At 34.2% G+C, this 14,116-nt stretch overlaps 1 protein-coding gene across 2 annotated transcripts; it reads left to right on the top strand.

Moving 5' to 3' along the window:
• The first annotated feature begins 3,106 nt into the window (after positions 1 to 3,106).
• Positions 3,107 to 8,650, top strand: calca (calcitonin/calcitonin-related polypeptide, alpha). Of its 2 annotated transcripts, none has more exons than XM_087259105.1 (5): positions 3,107 to 3,202; positions 3,768 to 3,859; positions 4,764 to 4,898; positions 5,421 to 6,339; positions 8,092 to 8,650. In XM_087259105.1, the coding sequence occupies exons 2-4, from the start codon at positions 3,774 to 3,776 to the stop codon at positions 5,599 to 5,601; spliced, it is 402 nt and encodes a 133-aa protein (XP_087115231.1). In that variant the 5' UTR covers positions 3,107 to 3,202; positions 3,768 to 3,773; the 3' UTR covers positions 5,602 to 6,339; positions 8,092 to 8,650.
• Positions 8,651 to 14,116: the final 5,466 nt, after the last annotated feature.

Raw genomic sequence — 14,116 nt, 5'->3', positions numbered from 1 at the left:
TGAATAACTTTTGCAGAGATTATGATACAGACATTTTCTTTTTTTCCATTTGATTACTGACATGTGCAGGAACCAACAAAACAATTACAGCAACCTAGACCACACAGAACCTCAGAGGTACACTTTCAAATTTGAGTTTATAAAAAACTTTTTTGGAGGTGTTTATTATAACACAGACAACATATACAATTTTTTTAATCACAATCAACAGTGTTTTATAAAAATGCAAAGGGTTTTCTTTCAAATGATACCAAACTTTTGCATTTGCACCTCTGCTTGTGGATTTAATAAGCTTTTGAGTTTGGGTCGTTAAATCCAGGAGGAAACCCCAGAATAGCACCTGCTAAAGCCATGATATGACAGCAAATATCCTCAGTTATTATTATAATTATAATATTTATTAATTACAGTATAGTTCTTATCAACCTAAACAATTATAACTTTTCATTTTACATATAGTCTAAGTAGACATGTATCTATAAGCTTAAAAAAGGAAAATTATCAGAACTGTTTTTTTTACATTGTTTAATGGTCTGATTTAATGATATATGCTAAGCTAAGCTAAAAGTGCTCCTGCCAAAAAAAAGGTACAACTCACATTTTGATCACTTGTAAAATAAGCCTTGTTTTTTTAAAAGTGTATTTTTCCATTAACGAATGGTGATGGTATTTATTTATTTATTATTCTGCATACTGCATTTGCTATAGTGTTGCAGGTACAGTAAGCAGTTTTGAATGGGCCCCATCAGAGGTGTCTCAGCCATTCTTTTTGTTAGTCCTTGGTGACTTGGTCGGGTGCCAGTCCCATTCAGATGATGCCGTTGGTTGTTAATGGAGTCTAAATAAAAGTATGGTGTGTGTGATCCGTAAAGCACACAGATAAGACTGTGAGGAACTCTAACTGGCTAAGATTGATGAGCAACACTCAGTGATTAAATCTCATTTCCTTAATGTCTAAGGATGAACTGCGCTGGCTCCAACGCTCACCATTTAGTGCTACTCATTGTCTCCGAGAGGGTTATGGATTGTGTTTAGTTTTCCTCTCAGAGTCATTACGAATCACACTTAATCCCTGTTCTGTTCCGTCGGCAGGTGTTTAAACAGTCGTGCAGTCCAAAAAAAAAAAAACTAAACAAAGTGATGTATTCTGATCCTCAAATGAACTAATGAAGTACAGTACCTCACCAATCAACTCACAGGTGGATACGACCCATGAACAAACATCATCTAAAAGCACATTGTTTGCTTTCTAACTAAATGATTATCTGTCTTCTGAAATATCCTGCACCAGACCAGATGGAGTGAGTGATGTTAAAGCATGACCAAATTTGAAAGGTTACAGTATTGACTCCAAAGTTTCATGCAGGAAAAGGAAACTCGCTGGCTCATTTAGTTTGCTTACTTGCTGATCTATAGACGTGGTAAGTCTCAGTAAAGTGTTCATCCAGCGGAAATGACCCTTCATTAGGCAGAAGGAGTTCATCTCGTGTGCGAGTGTATTTTGCGTCTGTAGTGGGGGTCCCTGGTTCTGTCACGTTGCCCAGATTTACTGATTCCGTCATTGGTGCAGCTTTGGGTTCGATAGCACTAAAAGGCTCATCCAGACTAATGGGGTTCCTATGTGACGCAAACAGTGTCTCTTAGTGGAAGTGGTTTATTAGGCCTTAGCCAATAAAGAAGAAGAGTCGGATGATGCCTCTAGACAAAGAGTTCTGTAATTGGGACTGAGTTAGAAGGCTTGTTATGGTCACAACCTCTTCGATTCTGACAAAGGATCACATCAACACGGAAACCCAAATAAGGACAAGAGCAACGTGGCAATCGATCACGCACATTATTACAGGATACATGGAGAAAGGCTATTTGAGTTTGTTTTCCGCCATCAGCGTTCATCCTGCAAATAATTTGAAATGGATTCATCAAAATGTCACACATAATCCCTTTCAGTTCCCTTTGACGATTTTGGATATTACTAGATTTTTCTGAAAGTCTACAAAGGGCAGTTTTATAAAATCATAACATTAAGTAGGAACAAAAGTATCAGACAGATAGATAGATAGATAGATAGATAGATAGATAGATAGATAGATAGATAGATAGATAGATAGATAGATAGATAGATAGATAGATAGATAGATAGATAGATAGATAGATAGATAGATAGATAGATAGATAGATAGAGTTAAAGGCAGAATTATTAGCCCCCTTTGAATTTTTTTTCTTTTTTTTCAATATTTCCCAAATGATAATTAACAATGGAATTTTCACTATGGACATTTTCACAGTATGTCTGATAATATTTTTTCTTCTGGAGAAAGTCCGATTTAGTTTATTTCAGCTAGGATAAAAGCAGTTTTAAATTTTTCAAACAACATTTAAGGTCAAAATAATTAGCCCCTTTAAGCTATATATATTAAGCTATTTTTTTTTCGATAGTCTACAGAACAAACCATTATTATACAATAATTTGCCTAATTACCCTAACCTGCCTATTAAACCTAATTAACCTAGTTAAGCCTTTAAATGTCACTTTAAGCTGTATAGAAGTGTCTTGAAAAATATCGTCATGGCAAAGATAAAATAAATCAGTTATTAGAGATGACTTATTAAAACTATTATGATTAGAAATGTGTTGAATCTCTCTGTTAAACAGAAATTGTGGGAAAAAAATAAAAGGGGGGGTTAATATTTTTGACTTCAACTGTAGACAGACAGATAGACAGTTAGATTGATAGACAGTTAGATAGATAGATAGATAGATAGATAGATAGATATGGATGAGAGTCTAAAGTTGGCACTAAGAATGATCACATTGTATAAAAACATCATTCACTTTCTTTAAATAGTTAGCTTATATTTACCCAAATGATATTGAATTTTGCTGATCAGTGGTGAATTTTTGTGAATGGAGCAGTTTGTGATTGAGGAATGACGTCATTGGTGTGACACACTCTTTATCATTTTCCAGAAGCCCTAGGTTGATCTGATTGGTTGGGCGAGGGAGCAGCGAGCACTGGTTGGCTGCCGGAGAATCATTAAACACCCACACTGTCAATAGTGAGATCCACATGGTGGGTATATAGGCAGGTGTATTGTAGCCTAATGCAACAGACTCAAAATTCCATCAAGTTGAATTATCCCCTCTGTTTTGGGACGACTCTTTTCTATTCTCTATCTGTTGCACGCAGCTGAGCATCTTAAGGTAAGTAACAGCTATATATGGCTTGATTTAATAGATGCTTTTTATAAATATAAATGCTTCCTAATAGATGCATGTATGTAAATAATGAAATGTTAAACAGTGCTCAATGGTATATGCATTACTCGGGCTGTATAGTTGCAAAGAAAAGCATGCTCGATAGATTTTTTTTTTTCAAGGAGAACTGGACGGCTCCTTAGACCTGGCTGTGGGTGCAGAGACAGCAGCTCATTACACTAATGCACAGGGTCCTGCTGGAAGGGAAATCACAAGACTAATATCTTTAATGCTGCAGTTATAGCATAGCGCCTGACAGTAGGAGACGTCTGCATCACCACACAAGCTCAGATTCCTCTGCAGCAAACACGAGAGGAAGAATGTGCGCAGAACTTTTGCAAATCTAATTAAAGTTTTTCGAGGGGAAAAAAAAACACAAGCGTATTAGATCAGAGGAAGAGATTTCTAATCTAAAAATGCATTTTCAATCCTTCCTCTAATGACAGCTCGAGCATGACGTTTCCTCATGATTTGAAGCTTGACTGTCTAACCGTAAGATGTTTTACTACAGGGGACCATGGTTATGTTGAAGATCTCCGCTTTTCTTGTTGCCTACGCTCTGATTATTTGCCAGATGTACAGCTCTAATGCAGCTCCTGCCAGGTGAGCTTTCAAAAGAAATATCAACTTTTGCAGTAGATAATTCCTTAAATGAGCAATATACAGTTGAAGTCAGCATTATAAGCCCCCTTTGAATTTTTTTTCTTTTTTTAAATATTTCCCAAATGATGTTTAATAGAGCAAGGAAATTTTCACAGTATATCCGATAATATTTTTTCTTCTGGAGAAAGTCTTATTTGTATTATTTCAGCTAGAATAAAAGCAGTTTTTAATTTTTAAAAAACATTTTAAGGACAAAATTATTAGCCCCTTTAAGCTATATTTCTTTTCGATAGTCTACAGAACAAACCATCGTTATTCAATGACTTGTCTAATTACCCTAATCTCCTAGCTAACCTAATTAACCTAGTTAAGCCTTTAAATGTCACTTTAATTTGTTTAGAATTGTCTTGAAAAAATATCAGGTCAAATATTATTTACTGTCATGATGGCAAAGATAAAACAAACCCGTTATTAGAAATGAGTTATTAAAACTATTATGATTAGAAATGTGCTGAAAAAAATCTTCTCTCCATTAAGCAGAAATTGGGGGGAAAAATAAACAGGAGGGCTAATAATTCTGACTTCAACTGTACATAAATATATTTCAAAGTAAAACTGTTGCATCGCTCGGACGGAAGCTGGAGAGCATATGTTTTCATTAGAGGTTGCGGCATCATGGACTATCAGTCTTCTGATTACATCAGATGAATCCTGGCCAAACCCACTCTGCTTACGACAGTATTGATCGCATGATAAATCTTAACTTGGCAACTGGACAGCTTTTAAGTGCCACACTCTTAGCAGATTGTTTTGACTATGTTTAGGATTTGATGTTGCAAGCAAAAAGTGCTTTAATCATCCAAAAAAGCAGCGACACAATGATCACCAAGACATTGCGTTGCAGGCCCGCACTGGAATCGTCACCAGATCGAACTACACTTAGCGACTACGAGGCGAGAAGATTGCTTCAAGCTATTGTCAAAGAATTCATGCAGATGACGGCAGAGGACATGGAGCAACAAGCTACCGAGGAAAACAGGTAGGAATCCTATTGTATTTATGGTGTATCAATCCAGATGCATTCTGTCGGATGATTTAGCGAGCGTGCACTGATTTGTTTCTCTCACGTTCAAGAAAGTATGCCTCCAACATGACCTCTTAATGTCAAGTGTACTTGTTTAATATGACAGGTATGTGATGGATTTCTGTACACAAATGGGAGATTATTTGTCATAATGTCAAAGCTGTAGAGTCCTCTGCCAGTTTATTCTCTGCATGCCCCTTTATTTATCCATCGGATTGGTAAATGCTTGCTCTTAATGCATGAGAAAAGTTTGAGTATATCAACGCATGCTCTGAGACGCCTGCATGATATGCTCAAGTAAAGACATGAGAAGTGCAGCAGAGATGAATTATTGAAGCATGACTTGTTTTAACGACAGCCGTGCGAGGAAGCATGTCAACATGCATCCTGTCATCATCATGTCTATCCTGAATGTGAACAGCTCTTGCATGTCTACGTGTCTATGAGTTTCTCTGCATGTGGTCTGTTTCCTCACAGCCTGGGTAGAGCCGTGTCCAAGCGCTGCTCCAGCCTCAGTACGTGCGTGCTGGGGAAACTGTCCCAGGAGCTGCACAAGCTGCAGACGTATCCACGCACCAATGTAGGAGCGGGTACACCGGGCAAGAAGCGCAGCCTGGAAGGGAGTGATGGATACGGAGAGGCGCTCGGTCGTGTCTAATCGCCAGCGGCTGTAAACCCGTGCTTTGGTCCTGATATGCGAGTGCATGTGGAAGTTTGCTTGCCTGATTGACTTGAAAGAACATTTTTTTTCTACTTTCTTTGGCAGACTCTGTTCCACTAATTTCATATAGTCACCGGATCTATTTGGGTTATATAAGTGATTCGTCAAATCGGGAGCTCTCATTGGTAGATAGGGCATAACGACAAAACTTTTAGTTTTTTTCATAAAACCCACAGCAAAATTTCTGTCTTGTGTGATTTGACTTTGTTCTTGATCTAATAAAGATATTTTTAGAATGAGATTTTTTTTTTGGTTGCCTGTTTGTTTAAAGTTCAGAAACAAACCTTTTTTTTATTTTGATATAACTCAAACAATCAGGCTTAAGTACCCATTTTAGGTAAGATACATTACTACTGATATTTTTTATATAATATATTTAATATTGATATTAAGTACATTTCATACCTTTATTCTGTACATGTTTGTATGCAAACCATCTTTTAATACCTCAAGAATACTAACATTTTTCTTTTTCTTTTTCTCCTGCAGTGTTACGACACAGAAGAGAGCCTGTAACACGGCCACATGCGTGACCCATCGCCTGGCAGACTTTCTGAGCCGCTCGGGAGGGATTGGAAGCAGCAAATTTGTGCCCACTAATGTGGGCTCCCAGGCGTTCGGCAGACGAAGGAGGCTCAGTCAGGAGTAGTCAGATCAATGGCTCATTGTGAAATGGTACGTGAAGACTGTTCCGAAGCCTCTCGTGTCTAAGTGTCAGAGGCATCTCATTAATTTTATGTGAACGCAATCAAGATAATTCTGTCATGACATTACAGCCGTGTCTGGTTTTATGTTAGAATGATGTAGATGTTGTGGAATATGATTGCATTTATGCTCATGTGACAAAATGATATGATTATGAGGTCGTTATACTGCAGCAATATGGGAATATGGAATTTCAACCCATAAACAAAGTTGTAGATGTTTGAAAATCTGAACTTAAAATACATGCTTTTGCACTTTCAACTATTTCAAAAAGCTTCTGTTCAATCTCTCTTATTTTATTAAGTTGATATTCTATTTATTGTACAAAATACACAAAATAAAAGCATTTTTAGAAGATGGATATATGTAAAATATTTGTGATTTTTGACATCTGCTTTTAAAAAAAGTTTAATCAAGGAATAAAAATACTGATTTCTATTCTATTTTTCTGTTTCTTTCATAGTATTATGTAGAAGATATGATTAAACTATATAAATGTAAAAATTAATAACTATCAGAAGTGAACTTCTTTTTTTGGTAAATTGAAAAAATATATATTATTTATGATTTGCCAAATATACTTAAAAATAACTATTTATGATTTATCAAATATATTTAAAATATTTATTTATGATTTATCAAATATACTTTTAAGAAATAATTATTTATGATTTACCAAATATACTTAAAAATAACTATTTATGATTTATCAAATACACTCAAAATATTTATTTATGATTTATCAAATATACTTTTTAAGAAATAATTATTTATGATTTATCAAATATACTTTTTAAGAAATAATTATTTATGATTTATCAAATATACTTAAAATATTTATTTATGATTTATCAAATATACTTGAAAATATTTATTTATGATTTACCATATATACTTAAAATAATGATTTATAATTTATCAAATATACTTAAAATATTTATTTATGATTTATCAAATATACTTTTAAGAAATAATTATTTATAATTTATCAAATATATACGTTTAAGAAATAATTATATCAAATATATTTTTAAGAAATAATTATTTAGGATTTATCAAATATATTTAAAAATAATTACTAATATTTTATCAAAAATACTTAAAAAAATAATTATTTGATTTATCACATATGCTTAAAAAATTGTCTTCTGTCCCAATTGTTCCAAATAAAATTTCAAAAATATTATTCAGAAATTGTAATTAATAGCTTAAAATGCTAAATAAATAAAGAAATAACACTTTATATATAACAAATAAGTAATACTTATGATTCTGATTTAAAATAGCTATTAAAACACTTCAATAAATAGTAAATCGTATAGTAAGAATCAAAAATAAGCATTTTCAAAAGTAAATTTCTCTTCAAATGTAAAATACATATTTATGATTTTCCTTTTTATACAATTTGAAATAGCAACAGTGAACTTATAATAGAAAGCCTAATTTCTGTTTTAACTTCAGAGAAATAAATATTTTAAAATTATTAAATATTTTACATCTTATGCTTATAAAATAACAAACAAAGAATAAGCATTTTCAGAAATAGAGCCTTAGAAATATGTATGATTTTACACATTTTTCATTGAAAATTACCTTTTAATTCAATTAAATTTAATATAAATGAACAATTGAAATGTTGTCTCAATAAAAAAATGCAGAAAAGCTGCAAAACTCTTGTCATGTACAGTGCCGATATCATGTTAAATAACCTATTTTCCACAGGTCACCAGTCCACACGTCCACAGTTCCTCTTTGATTGCTGTCAATAAAAGAGAACCCGTCATGTCCACATTATGAACCCTGGGAATGGAAACTCCTCATTTTCATCTGAACGGACACCAGTTGATAGCTCTGAACGTTTCCATCCAGCCAGACATTATAACCGCTCATTGTTTCTGTTCGCTTCTTCAAGTGAAGCAGCATAAGTTGTAAAAGAAAAAGCAAATGAAAAGAGATCTTTTTTTTTTCTACTCGTCTGGAGGAAGAGCATCGCTTCATTCTTTCCTCTCAGCTGAGAGCACATTCAGTATGTACAGTCTGGTTTGGTCCATGTTCCTTTAATGTGTCTCAGCACATTGCGGTATTTTGGGGATCATATTAAAGCAGTGCCTCATAAAAAGGCTTCCCTGAATATGGATGTGTCTTGTGCCTTGATGTAACACACTTTACATGCCGATGTTGTACAGTATGTTTGAACCGAAGGAGGGAGGAACTACCACTGAATTACAAATTGTAACAATTGTGAATTTGAGCAAGATTAAAATGTATTTTAGATACATAAGGTTTGGGGTACTTGATTTCTTGACTGACTGGTTGTTTTAGTAATGATACAATGATCCGAATTAAACAATGAGTTCAGTAAAACAGATGTGCCTGCCTATTTAAGAATTTCATTTTGAAAACCAACACAGACAAATAATGAATGAAAATAAAGAGAAATCAATGCAAATCATCTTTGAATAGCAGCAGTAAGGTCTGCACAAGGGCCGAATGAGACTTTGCATCACTGCATTTTGTTTTGAAGCCCCAAAGACGCACTTTATTTGTACTTATTGGGTCCTCTGTGCATATTACAGTGACAGCAGTCGTTCTGTATGAAGCCTTTCGGGAGCCGTTTGTCATGATTGTGTTTTTCACTGGCTAATTGTCATTCTGGCCTCCGAGCAGTGAGCACCCAGGGGAACTTGTTTACAGGCAAATCAATTTCCTCAAATACAAGTAAAATGGCCTGTTTTGGTGTCGTTTAAAGGCAGTCGTCATGCTTTAATAAGGTGAATTGATCTTTATATTCTCAGACGCCACTGAGGACACCAATAAGGCGTCTTGCATCTTTTAACGTATCTCATCATTCAAGCAATACGATTTTATGCGCAACTAAATGAGAATAAAAGAGCATGATGTGAATGATTCATTTTCATTCATATAATCTCATAAATGGAGCTCATACTAATCACTAAAACCACTCATCCAAGTTTCCCATCACAACCTTCTCAACAGTCCTGACGGCAAGTGCTTTCTTGTGTCCTCACACAGTTCAAATGGATCCCATCCAGTTAGATGCTTTGTTAATTAACCTCCCTGCCCTCATAGTAGTAGTGAGTCATTTCATATTGCAGTGGCTCTGCCCATTCCTCTCTGCTAATAAGGAGAGATTGTAAGTTCTTGTGCCTCTGAGAGGCCGGGTCTCTTTGAGAGCCAGCCAGTCAATTAATCTTTATCTGCAAACTTTTACATTACATTACTCCGATCACCGTACAAATTTCATTGTAATCACTTCCGACATAAACAACAATGCGAACAGAGGAGGAAACGCACAACTTAACAATTGTTTACTAAAAGCTCCTAACCATGGATGAGAATTAAATTAGCTGTACAGTAGTGGTCCGGAGGGAACGTTTGCTTTTAATGACCCTACAAGTTTATTGTACGATTAAACTAAGTGAAGAGGAAAACAGCAAAACTTGGTTGTTGCATTAAGCATTAATTGTTTTCCTGAGCGTACTAAAAATAACTCTTATTTTACTTAAAGCAATGAAAGGTGTACATGAGGAGTAAAATATAAAATAAGAAAATATAAACAGATGAAGTCAGAATTATTAGCCCTCCTGTTTATTTTTTCTCCAATTTCTGTTTAACGTAGAGAAGATTTTTTCAGCACATCTCTAATAACTGATTTATTTTTATCTTTGCCATGATGACAGTAAATAATATTTGACTAGATATTTTTCAAGACACTTCTATACAGCTTAAAGTGACATTTAAAGGCTTACAGTTGAAGTCAGAATTATTATCGCCCTTTTGATTTTGATTTTCTGTTTCAAGTATTTCCCACATAATGTTTAACAGAGCAGGAAAATTTTCAATGTATTTGATAATATTTTTTTCTTCTGAAGAAGAATAAATCGGCTAAAATAAAAGCAGTTTTTAATTTTTTTAAACACCATTTTGAGGTCAATATTATTAACCCTTTTAAGCTATATATTTTTTCAATAGTCTACAGAACAAACCATCGTTATACAATAACTTGCCTAATTACCCTAACCTGCATAGTTAACCTAATTAACATAGTTAAGCCTTTAAATGTCACTTTAAGCTGTATAGTAGTATAATAGTAAGTGTCTTGAAAAATATCTAGTCAAATATTATTCACTGTCATCATGGCAAAGATAAAATAAATCAGTTATTAGAAATTAGTTATTAAAACTATAATGTTTAGAAATGTGTTAAAAAAATATTTCCGTTAAACAAAAATTGGGGAAAAAACATAAACAGGAGGGCTAATAATTCTGACTTCAACTGTAACTAAGTTAATTAGGTTTACTAGTCAGATTAGAGTAATTAGGCAAGTTATTGTATAATGATGGTTTGTTCTGTAGACTATCGGAAAATATGTAGCTTAAAGGGGCTAATAATTTTGACCTTAAAAGGGTTTTTAAAAAATTAAAACTGATTTGATTCTAGATGAAATAAAACAAATAAGACTTTCTCCAGAAGAAAAAATATCATCAGACATACTGTGAAAATTTCCCTGCCCTGTTAAATATCATTTGGGAAATATTTAAAAAAAGAAAAGAAAATCAAAGTGGGGCTAGTTGTATAGTTGTATGTTGATGCCGTTTTTTTAGCATATTATTAAAAATCATATTTAAAAAAGCATAATATATACTAAATATTTCTTAATTAATTTTGTAACAAATAATGAAAAGGGATTTAATTGTAGTCAATGTATAAGTTAGATTTTTGTTTTTCTTTGCAAAAGTCCTATTATAAGTTGTAGTTTGCTTTTTGGACAGTTAATTTGTGCAGTGATTTTTCAATTCTGGTCCTGCAGCATATGTCCTGCAGCTGCAACCCATCACCGGGAAACATCTATACACACTTATCCACACACACATACACTACAGACAATTTAGCCTACCCAATTCAGCTGTACCGCATGTCTTTGGACTGTGGGGGAAACTAGAGCAGCTGGAGGAAACCCACGCAAACACTGGGAGAACATGCAAACTCCACACAGAAATGCCAGCTGACCCAGCCAGTGCTCGAACCAGCAACCTTCTTTCTGTGAAATGAACGTGCTACCCACTGCTCCACCGTGCAGCCGCATGTAGATGCAATGTACATAAATTAAATTCAACAAACGGACCATCAAAATAAAGTGTGACCTTTTATTACTTTTGCTGCTTGCGCATGCTCTCTGTTGCTTTACGTAAAAGAAAAGAAGAGTTATTTTTAGTACGCTCAAGAAAACAATTTTAAAAAAGCTGTGCAGATATTTGCTGACTGATCTGCATAATTGAGTGCGGAAGTGCGATGATTTCGCCACAGTAAGACGTCATTAAGCAAATGGATTACAAGCCTCTGGCGCTGGACGTCCAACTTTTAAAGAAATGGACTGATCTAAATGAAATACATCAACACATGGAGCTAAAAAAAGCAGCCAGTGTTTTAGTAACTGTATGGCAGTCAGCCAGTCACTTCACCTATGAAAAATACTGCCTAAACAGGCTGGCTAAAATGCTAAGCCGTCCACAGACTGCATTTAGAAAGAAGCAATGCCATCAGCTCCGTTAATTCCAGTTTAATAATATCTGTCTATATTTAAACTATATTAAGTGACCTCAACAAATAGGAGGATTTGCATCCTCATACTGTATGATAATACGATGCTTATATCTTTTGGTTGATTTCTTCATTAATTAGGACTGACATTAATCGATTTATATACAGATATGACATCTCAGATGAATAATTTACATTAGTGAGAGCTGCACAGGGCGGTTCTCTGTGTTGTCACTGTTACTGGATATGCTTTACAGTAAAAAGCAATTGCTTTGATTGAAGGCAAAGTGACGCACATCCGCTAATGAGATCAATGGCAGAATATAAAAACATGGTATTTACCAAGCCTCTCACCCTGAGTGGAACAAGAAAAAGCCCAAAGAGAAAAAAAAATCAATTCTTTCCACATCACTCTCTTGTGGACTCTGTTTATGGAAGATGAAATGGCCATTTTGGCCTCAAACCAGGTAAAAGATGGTTGTTTGCATTCTCATAGGCCATCCTATTCTACCTCGATCGAACTATACAAATTAATAGCCTGCTTCAAAATTAATAAACCGTTTCTGTTACAACTACGCTGACCTGACATTTTTACGCCTGAACTATAGCATGACAATAAATGTTTGTTGCCTGCTGTGAAATTATTATTGTTATATTAATATTTTAAGTGTATTTACGAAGAGTTGGGTAGGATAGTAACCAAATCTAAAAATAGATTTATTTATTCATTAATTTCCTTCCACATTATGTTATTCAGTTACTTCCGGTTTCCAGTTTAAATCATTTAGTTAATGTCTTTGAATGTGGGAAATGAAAATAGAAATGCTTTCCACAGCACTGAAGGCTGCTGAATTTATTAATTAGACATAAAAACACTGCTCTATCAGGCAGTCTGCACATTGTTTCTGATTTCATAGCTTTATGCGTGGTTGAAATCTTGAGCCATGAAATCAGTGAACTGACGCCCACTTCTTTGCTCATCAAAAACGCTTTATTCGATTATCTATAATCCGTGAAATTGAGGTTACATGGAGATGAAGAAGCAAAGCATGAGCCATGATCATAATTTCCTTATGAGGGAGGAAAGGATCTAATCAAAATCTGAATCTTCAATCAAAACTTCAATATTAATGATCCACTTGTGCTGTTAAACTACTCAGGCCAGGGATAAATGCTCACCTCGTTTTCAAAGATTAATTGATCAAGTGCACACTAAAGTTTCAGGAGTGACAATGGCATTTAACTACAGTAGTGAATGCTCTAAATCAGAAATGCCCAAACTAGGGCCCGCGGGCCAATGTTGGACCATGGAAACCTTTATTTTGGTCCGCCAAATCAGAGAGGAAGGATAATGGGGACTGTTTAGAGATTGTTTTTTCAAATGTAATGTAATATTTTGTTTGTTTGTTTGTTTTATTGATAAATGCTAATTAAAATTAAATGTTCTATATAAATATTGTAAATTACTCAGATTTAGTTTAAATGTACATACCTGATGGATAGAGGACAATGCAGAGACTTTGGTGAGCAAATCAAGGCGAAAACAGATTCAGCATTGTACTCCGCTGTTATGTTTTTATTGCAGTAAGTTATCATTTAAAAAGTTTGACTGCATTAGTTAACACAATTAGTAATATTTTTAGAATATTTACCTTCAACTCACGGGTCTTAACGATATTTGGTTTTTCAACCTTTATACGAAAAAATTGGGCACTCCTGCTCTAAATTATCAATTAGTGTGTGCAGTTGCTATGATTGACACTGTATTGTAGCACTTTATGTTTAGAAAGCTACATTGTGTACTGCTCTGTAGAGTGTACTATTGAAGAGTTGCTTTTCCCACTTATCCGTGACACTTTAAAGTATTGCAGATTAAGCCATCCATTTTAGGCAGTTAATAAAGTAAGCAGGTACAACTTTTGTGATTGTGATGTCTTGCACTTTGCACTAAGAAGAGAAAGACACCTCAGATAAGCATTTAAATGTCAAGCTACTATAAAGGGTTCCTGCAGGTGTCTTCAAATCATATTTAAGACCCTTTAAAGACTGCTATAAATGAAATTTTAAACTTACTTTTGTAAATAGTTTTTTGTATTAAAGGAGAGTAAAGGCATATATATATATATATATATATATATATATATATATATATATATATAATATAACAAAATATATATGAAAAAAT

This window comes from Danio rerio, chromosome 7 (genome assembly GCF_052040795.2).
Source record: "Danio rerio strain M-AB ecotype USA chromosome 7, GRCz13ab, whole genome shotgun sequence".
NCBI lineage: Eukaryota > Metazoa > Chordata > Actinopteri > Cypriniformes > Danionidae > Danio > Danio rerio.
Note: the sequence above shows the minus strand (reverse complement) of the source record. Positions and strands in the feature narration are given on the sequence as shown.